This window comes from Patiria miniata, unplaced genomic scaffold, assembly GCF_015706575.1.
Source record: "Patiria miniata isolate m_02_andy unplaced genomic scaffold, ASM1570657v1 HiC_scaffold_1, whole genome shotgun sequence".
NCBI lineage: Eukaryota > Metazoa > Echinodermata > Asteroidea > Valvatida > Asterinidae > Patiria > Patiria miniata.
Window position 1 is genome coordinate 10,025,997 of NW_024037047.1, and position 9,476 is coordinate 10,035,472.

The 9,476-nt window shown below is 37.9% G+C and overlaps 1 protein-coding gene across 1 annotated transcript; it reads right to left on the reverse strand.

Annotated features, from left to right (window-relative positions):
• Nucleotides 1-1,466: 1,466 nt before the first annotated feature.
• LOC119730210 lies at nt 1,467-4,033 on the reverse strand. The gene is made up of 4 exons (XM_038203002.1): nt 3,864-4,033; nt 2,991-3,175; nt 2,369-2,833; nt 1,467-1,505 (listed from the first exon to the last, which is right to left on the reverse strand). Exons 1-4 carry the CDS (start codon nt 3,901-3,903, stop codon nt 1,467-1,469), a joined length of 729 nt encoding a protein of 242 aa, XP_038058930.1. The 5' UTR covers nt 3,904-4,033.
• Nucleotides 4,034-9,476: the final 5,443 nt, after the last annotated feature.

The following is a 9,476-nucleotide window of genomic DNA, read 5'->3' on the forward strand; positions in this document are numbered from 1 at the left end:
AAGATTCTTGAAGAATGCTGATTAAGTTTTCCCCTGATTTGTGAGAATATAAATAAAGATAGCTCCATGCTGACACTGATTAACACTTTTCCAAACACAGGTGCTTGGCCACTAGGTACTTGCCTTTAGGGATTTTTCTATTCTGTTACTGCAGTGTGCTCAAAGGGAGGGGACAAAGGAACATTGCAATGGAGCTTCAAAGTTTCCCCTCTCCATTTATAGGACAGTAAATGAAATTAAGAGTATGTCCACGAGAGGACCATGCAGACCATGACAACGTGGGGGTCGGTGGATTTGGTTAAAATTTGGGGGGTAGGTGGGTCATAGGTAGCCTTGAAGTTGTACAAAATATTTGGCCAATCTGACCTCCGTAGCAGGAAAAAGAGCCAAAAATGTGGGGTTTTTTAGTAGAAAAATGGTGGTTTTTATGATTTTGGGGTACAAAAGTTTAAACGCTTGCTGCTGAACAGGGGAAAGCAGCAGAGCAATGAAATTTGCAGGGTCTTGAGGTTGTATCCTGACCTAAACCAGGAATTCAAAATTTAGAAAAAAATTGCTCTTAGGAGGCAACTGCACTAAGGGTACCCCCAAAGTTGAGTCATAGAAATAGCGATATTTAAGTCGCCGTAGCGGCATTATTGCAGGTCTTTGAACAATGACACTCAGGTGGAAGAGAGGTCTTATCATGGTCTTTAAGTATCAATAATAAAAACCATTGTCAGCAGTTTTTAGTATGAAATGGCAGGAGCCTGTTTTACCCTATTTTTCGCTAGTAAAGGGACAGGGGAGGGGCATACAGTGCCCCCACTTTTCTGTATTTTCATAAGTCGACAACTAATTTTCATGAAATTTGCCACCTAATTTTAATTTTCCAAGTTGTAAATAATGACGTCAAAAATGCTATAACAAATCTTCAATAGAGGGTGTTTTAATTTTTTTTTGGCACCTTTTTGGTCAAAAAATTTATTGTTCACATAATTTCTGTCTTTTTTGCTTGAATGTTATGAAAATTGGCAAACCTGTATATTTTTTCATGATCAATATAATTAAAACCTATTTTAATACTGGAGACGCCATTAGGGGTGCTATAATCCCTTAATTTATCCCATTTTTAGGGTAGGGGGTTCACTTTAAATCAATATGGCCGCCACCTTTCAGAGTCCAGGATGGAATGTATACCCTGTCCGATTTGTGGCAGAGGGAGTCCCCACAAATGTTCCTATACAGGCTCAACAGACACTTGTATTTTTGTTAACAGAAGTATCCCCAATAATCCTCTAAAGAATTCCCGAGATTACCAGAACACAATGAAGACACAATGGGGGTGGGGGTACACCCTGCCATATATCTTGCACCAAATGTTGGAATGATGAGGCTTGGATGACAATCCTGTTATTTGTTTGGCATGTTAATGTAACCCGGAAAATTAATAAACTTGGAAAATGATGAATTTAATGAGAAAAACGCTAAATGTTGGGGTACTCACTGTCAAAAATGAGGTAGACCTAGATGGGGTAGGAACAAGTAGAAAGAAATTTGAATAAATAGAAACAATGACAAACACATTTTTGGAAAGACAAAAAAAAAAAAATGATTTATTTTACCAACCAAAATTTGAAGAACCATTAAAAAAAACCAATAATCAAAAAGGATCAAAATTAACTTTTTACCAAATCTTAAACCTGTTAGCCCCACAACCAAATAAGAAAAATGGTAGTACTACAGTCGACTTTTATTATAAAGAGCACTTTTATAAAGATGTCCTACTTCTGCTTATAAAGAGCAAATTCTGAGGCCTCAAATCTATAGTTCTCTTTGTGTTTCTTTGTTTCGCTGTCCTTTTATAGCAACATTTCTGTTTCAAGAGGTAGTTTGGGCAGTCTCACCGACCTTGCTATTACGAGAGTCAACTGTACAAAACTAAATTGAACTTTAAACTTAAATAAAAATTGAAAGAAGAAAACTGAACCAACACAGTATCAAAATAGGATGACACATGGAACAACCTAACGATCAAACTCGAAAAAAACAATTGAATATAAATCAAGAAAATCTTTTTCCTTCTTAAATTAACTCAAACTGAAACTACTAGACCCACATTTGGATGTTTTTTTCCAAAGATAGGAAAAAAGCTAACTGTATAATCCATACAAAGTCTAACTTTAAAAAACAAGAACAGTCACTGTCTTCCAATAACAAACCATGATAACCCTTTGTTTAAACACAAAATACGTAAAGGCAGAGAACATGGAACCACTACTGCAAAAATGTTGGTAAAAAAGGAAGTAATACAAAAACAAAATGAAAAAAAAATAGTTGATAAAATTAAAACCATCCCATTGTTTAAAAAAAATGTATTTAATTTGACCCTCCAGTTACAGGCTGAAACCATCAAATCTAAGATGGCTGCCGGATGTAGCGGCCATTTTGAATTTCTAAAAGGCATTAAACACCAGTTGTCTGCAGTTTGATAGCACGCGACTAGAGAACGGGTACTACTATCAAAATGTTGACCACTTTGTGATGATTCAGCAGTTGTTTCACCGATGGTAATCTTCATGAGCCCATCTTCTTGACCTGGTGCTAAACAATGAAGAACTAAACCAAAGGCTTCCTTTGCCTTCCTTCTATAATAACGGATGGTGCTATCAGATGCTTCTTCTAATGACAGACGAAGCTGCCCATCAACAGCAGACATTCCACCCTGAGTAAGGAAAGTGTTCAGGGATTGCAGCTCCACATTCTTTGGTCGGGGGGTTGGAGCCCAAGAAGAGTCAAGTGCACCTACATCCTGTGTAATATCTCCATCAGTTGATGAGGACTCAGATGTATGCTAGAAAAAATCATGAGAAAATAAAAACAGTGAGATGAGTGCTACATATAGCAAGGTTGAAATACAAATTTATGTACTCAAAGAAGAGTGCTTACAATTCATCTGTGATAAATGAGATGCAATATGTCAAAGTCCCTTCTTAGTTAACTCTCATTACCTCATGAACTGAAGTGCACGCTGTGTCGGTGGGTTGGAGAGATGGTACACCAGCCAGCGATGTGAAATCACTGATTGTACACTGCTGCTCTTCTTGTTCCTTAGAGCGCACATCACTAGGTAATTGTTCCGCTGTCTGGTGCGTAACTGCTTGTTTGTGCCTAGATAGACAACCTCTACAGATACCTGAAAGTCATATGAACAATGAGAATTAACAAAGTGTTAAGTGTTAAGGCCGCAGCAGGCTTAATATTTTTTAAACGTAAAAGATATAAAGCGGGACGTATGTAGACAACAATATTGAGCAATAGATCCCTTGAACAAAACCCATGTCATAAATTCCCCCCCCCCCCACCAAAAAAATAAATAAATAAATAAAAATAATACATCTTCTTTTATTATTTTAGATTGACTGTATTTAATTGCAATTATTACTTTTTCATTTTCTGATGTGGCTGGCTCTGGAGGATTTGTATAAAAGGGGAAACAAATCTGAAATTGTTCTTGTAAATGGTCTGATGAGTCACATCTCGTGAATAAAAGTCAAAACAACAATGTAAGTGCAAAACAAATATTTGTTTTATTCCCCAAACTGCGCATGTTCAGTGCAGCTCCAACTTTTTTTATATAAATTTTTTTCAAAATATCCACCATGTGTGTCCACTGCCGAAAACCATGTGTGTGGTCCAGAGCTGTGACAACCAGTATTAGTTTTTCACACAATAATAAATTTCACTGGTCCCAAGTCAACTGCATGATAAGGGATTTAATTGATATAACCTACCCAGAAACAAAATCAGTTGATCAGATATGGACCATGACCATGATTGATTCATTTCAGAAATGTGTTATTGTTTGATTTCTGTCTTCTTACCTGTTCCAACTGTGATCAGGATACCCCATCGATCAAACATCTCACGGCTAGTTGCTTTATTCACACCACGGAATGGTTTGCCTTTCCCTTTATGGAGTGGATGACAACATTTCCTTGATGATGTCCAACTCAACCCTAACTTGTATCTATGAGCTGGACATATTGTCTTATCAGTCGAACAAACCACATCGCAGGAGGATCAGTTTCCACTCGACATTCACATCATATGCAGCGACTTTCCACTTCTGCAAATGGCTCCGTATGTTTTTTGTGCATCAATTAAGTTGCACTGTATTTAGTTCGCGCGGATAAGAGGGATTTACACCACATTCGATGGCTTTGCTATACTCAAAATTACTAAAATCACATTGCATCTGCACAGACAGCATGTCCATGGCTGCCATTTTGACTGTGATGTAATGCGAGGGCGTCTTCTTTCGATACCGCGCGCTCACTGGGTGGGCGGCAACAGGACGTTCCCCTCCTACCGGATCAGTGCACACCACCAAAGGTAGCCCACTCACCCACCCACCCACCCAATAGGTGAAGTCTGCAAAATGTAGATTTTGTTACGCTACAACAATTCCTGCAAAATGTCAATTAAGGGCAACCAATTGCACTCGGAACTGTCTAGGGGGCTATGTAGGTTTGGTCTTGAAAAATAGGAATTTTTCAACTTTGTTGACCGTGAGCAAACAAAAACAAGAAGAGCTGACAGTTGTTTTATTTTTTATTATTGTAGTCGGATATCTGAACTATATTTTCTCCAAGTTTGTTGACTCTCAGCCCTGCATTAATTAAGTTATGGTTTACCGCATAAATGACTTCATTTCGTAATAGAGCTGATACGTGTTTTTCTTACGCCTATATCTCCGCAGTGAATGGTTGCATATCCAAGATTTATATTTCATCGTTTAGAGGAGATTAAATCCTTTCTTTTGATATGTAGGTCGACAGTAAATGATTTAGTTTAAGGGAATACAAGAGGCTATAACTTTACACCAGAAACAACACAAATTTACTCCCCAGAAGTCACCCTTTTTTGCTCAAAATTGTCGGTGCCCCGTACTCGGCCACCGTGTGATTATTTATCGAGCTACTCCACCGAGTGGTATCGTCTCAGGTGGGGATCAAATGGCCAAGATTTGAACTTAATTCGCCGACCCCCCACCTTGTCAATTTTTCAAGATTTTGCATGGACTTCTCATAAATGCACACTTAAGCAGCAACATTTATTTTTGAAATGGGTAACATTTTAGTGTTAAAATAATGTGTTGGGCCCACTAATTTAAATCGACCAGTACATGTAAACTATGGAGAAACTGCAAGGGCCCTGACTTGAAAACTTAACTCAAAACACAAAAACTAAACTCGACACTTGAAAAGTCAACTCGAAACTTGAAAAATTAACTCGAAAGTTGAAACTCGAAAAAGTCAACTCGAAACTCGAAAAACTTAACTCGAAACTCGAAAACTTAAACTCGAAACTCAAAGAAACGTAACACTCCTGATATCAGCTCTATTTATCCCATTGGGTATTAGCCATTTGTTTATTGCTGTTTTTGCTGACGTGGCCCTGAGAAATGATGTTGCGCAATTTTTGCAAATTTTCATTTGTCCAGTGTGTACCCCTTCATCTACTAAACAGCCCCATCCATACTTGAAACAAGCCAAATGGGCAAAACCTAACACTTTTGTTGTGTTGCAAAATTAAACAAAACTAGAGGTTCGTGTTTGTTGTTACAAACGCAGAGTGGTCGGGCAGGCAATTTGTTAATGAAACACTGCCGAGTTAAGTTATGAATATGTTTATGTAACAACAAAGGATCATGAAATTAAATACTTTCCATTACAATAAATTATTTTGTTGAAAAATGCATCTTTAACGGTGTGCTTAATTTCCGTTAACATTTTATGTACACATACGAGTTAATTCTGGCTTGATGACGTCATTATTAAAAAAACCGGGAAGTGAATACTGATTTAGTTCGGACTGGATAAATGTTGATTGTCAAGTTAAATAATGTGTGCAAATATGAAAAATATAACCGTATGTATTTATAACACCTAACTTCCGGTTTCATGACATCACTAGTATTTGGAAGCAAAAGTTTAACATTAATTGTTATGGTATCGTTATTTGGGCTACGAAGATATACGACATGGATCACATGATTTAAAATATGATCATTTCAAATTCTCATTGACGTAACTTCGGGTCTGATGCCGTCGTGAATTTGACACCTTGCTAAGTTATCTGTGGTTAATCAAAGAATATCAAGGGGCGATTTGGTAAAATTGGAACCGATGCTCTTCAGATTAAAGAAAACAAACACAATTTTATGTGCCGCTAGGGGGCGCCCCTTTCGGATTATGACGTCATCACACTGTTTTTTGTGACTTGCATTTCTCACTAAACACTTGCATAATATACATGTCTGTAGTAAAATGCTTCCGCTTTTGCGTTATATTCAATTTTCATTGCACTTCTGGTAACACCAGTAACACCGGAAGTAAAGGTCAAGCGGTTTTGTGTCCGGGAACAAGAAATGTTTCTCATGGCAAAGTCTACGACCTCACGAAAAAAACGAACACGATACTGTATTTAGTTCAAAAGATATAGCACAAACTGTTTTGTCAAAATTTGCCCTTAGATCGCTTGTAATTTGATACCTGATGACGTCATGATGACGTAACAAAATGTTTAACATATCTTCGTAACATGGTACAAGTTCACACAAGTTTTTGTGATTGTACCGTAAACCGTTCGGAAGAAATTTTGCTTTGTTTTTATTTCATGCTAACGTCTTCATTTTGAATTCACCTAAATTTGACCTTCCGGTAGACCCGGAAGTAAAGGTCAAGCCAGTTTACGTACACGACAAAAAATGTTAAGCAATTAATGGTCTATCTCAATGCACAATACAAACATCATTGATTATTTAGTTCAAGAGTTATAGCTCCAATAGTTTGACACCCGATGACGTAATCATGACGTCAGAGTAATATGCACCACTTAGGATGAGGGTCGATATATGCTGAAAGTTACAAGTTCCTATCATAAACCGTTTAGGAGAAAACCCGTGGAAACGTGCTGTACGGGAAAAAAAAGAAGAAAGAAAGAAAGACTAGATTTTGGCGTTTGTTGAGTTACAAACGCAGAGTGGTCGGGTGGACAGCCTTTTCATTATACACTGCCCAGTTAAGTTAGGAGTATATGTTTATGTAGAAAAAAGGATCACGAAATTAAATCCCTTCAAGTACAATCAATGTTTCAAAAAGGTATCTTCAAAGGTGTGATGAATTTCAGTAAACATTCTATGTGCACAAAAAAAGTTATTTCTTGTTTAATAACACCTAACTTCCGGTTTGATGACGTATTAAAAGCACCTAACTTCCGGTTTGATGACGTCACAGCATTAGAGATCCAAAAGTGAACATTTTAAAGTAACTTCCGGCATGATGGCCTCATGAATTTGAAACCATGCCAAGCTATCTGTGGTTAATCAGAGAATATCAAGGGGCGATTTGGTAAAATTTGGACGGATGGTTTTAAAGTTAAAGAAGGGAAACTCTATTTTATGTGCCGCCAGGGGGCCCTTTCGGATGTTGACGTCATCACACTGTTTTTTGCATCTTGCTTTCCTCACTAAACACTTTCATAATATATATGTCTGTAGTATAATCCTTCAGCTTTTGATTTATATTCAGTTTTTATTGCACTTCCGGTAACACCGGAAGTAAAGGTCAAGCGGTTTTGCGTCCAGGAACACGAAATGTTTCTCACGGCATAGTCTACAACTTCACGAAAAAACGAACACGATACTCTATTTGGTTCAAAAGATATAACGCAAACTATTTTGTCAAATTTGCCCTTAAATCGCTTGTAATTTGATACCTTATGACGTCATGATGACGTAACAAAATTTATAACATCTTCGTAACATTGTACAAGTTCACACAAGGTTTTGTGATCATACCGTGAACCGTTCGGAAGAAATGTTGCTTTGTTTTGATGTCAGGCTAACGTCTTCATTTGGAATTCACCTAACTTTGACCTTCCGGTAGACCCGGAAGTAAAGATCAAGCGAGTCCACGTACACGACAAAAACTGTTAAGAGTCATTTCGTGTACATGTAAATACTTCATATAAGTGTCCATGCACGCTCAAAATTTGTTTTTATACTTTGTGGGATGAAAGGACTTTGGGAGCAAGTTACCAAAATAGACTTCCAATATTTTGCCCATTGCCATGGTTACAGGCCATTATGTGTTTTGGCCATTTTCCGGCAATTTTGAGGCTGCAAAAATTCATTTTTTGCGTTATTTTCAAACGTCATCAAGCCAAACCGCAAAGTAATGTCACATAAGTAACTATATCACGACAAAGTATCATCCTTACCCTTACAAGAAAAATATAGAAACACTTCTGAAAAATCTCCTTTATATTATTTTTAGGCCCTATAATACAGCATGTTTTTACAACTAGCAAAATTGCATTTTTTACCCCATTTTTATCCCTCCAAAATGGCACTTGCCAGGGCACTCAGAATAATTTCCCTTCGGCTATGGTTAGTTCAGACATTGGTCTTTTCATATCTGGTGAGAAAATTTTGGGTTATTGAATAGCCTTTGTGCAGTAGCGCTCCAAAAATGGTATATTTCACAAAAACCTAAAAAAAGTGTATTTTCAGTGTTTTCCTTTGTTTTGGGTAATAAACTTGTATAATTGGTATTGTTCATGGACCTAGCACATTTTCACAAACTGAATCAGACTGTTTATCATTTTTAGACCATCGGAAGAATAGTAGGTAGTGTACTTCCCCCCACACCTGGCTAGGCCCCGCCCACTCCTCTGTGCCACCGAATTTTGAACGTTTATGTTGCATAATGAAACAAATGTAAATAAATAATATGCAAGTGAACACTTTAGAAATAACAGAGTTCCTTTTCACAGCCTCCCCTTCCCCCACCCCCGGGGCATTGCTTGGGGTTGAGGGTGGGGTGTGACCATCCACCAATAACTTAGCATTGTCGGTACAATCATTGTCACATGGGCAAAACTCATGTGATTGCAAGCCGCAATGAATAATAATGGCCATATCCATTGTCCTCTGATTGAAGTTCACCATTATTAAAATGATGTCCAGTCCTCCCCTCCCAAATAGGCCCCGCCCCTTCCTTTGCCACCAAATTCAGATTTTGATTTCTGCATGTATTTGCCTAAATTAAAGTGAACCTTTTACGATCTACACCAACAGCCGTCTCACAGATAGCCCCTTCCCCTGCCACCCCCAATCACAAAGCTCAAAGATAACCACGCCTTCCCCAACAAGTCAACAAGTTTGTTGAGATTACTTACATGCATATGGCCCTTGGGGAAAGTCTGAATTATGTAAGGTGGCTTTTTTACAACACGGGGCAGCTTGAAATATCCGAAAAGTGAGGAGGAGAAGGGGTGTGTATGTCACGGGGGTGGGTGGGGGGTGGGAAGGGTGATCTGGACACACGCATGTACGCTGTACACATTTGTTTATATTGCAAGCTACTTTGGAATTACAGTAAAAGGTGTGGTGAACAAAATGACGTTTATTTTATTATTTTCAAAACGGA

Coding starts and splice junctions, on each gene's coding strand:
- LOC119730210 (XM_038203002.1), bottom strand. CDS start 3,903: ATGTTTGATCGATGGGGTATCCTGATCACAGTTGGAACAG. Junction 3,176..3,863: donor CCTGATCACAGTTGGAACAG/GTAAGAAGACAG, acceptor TATGACTTTCAG/GTATCTGTAGAGGTTGTCTA. Junction 2,834..2,990: donor CGTGCACTTCAGTTCATGAG/GTAATGAGAGTT, acceptor GATTTTTTCTAG/CATACATCTGAGTCCTCATC.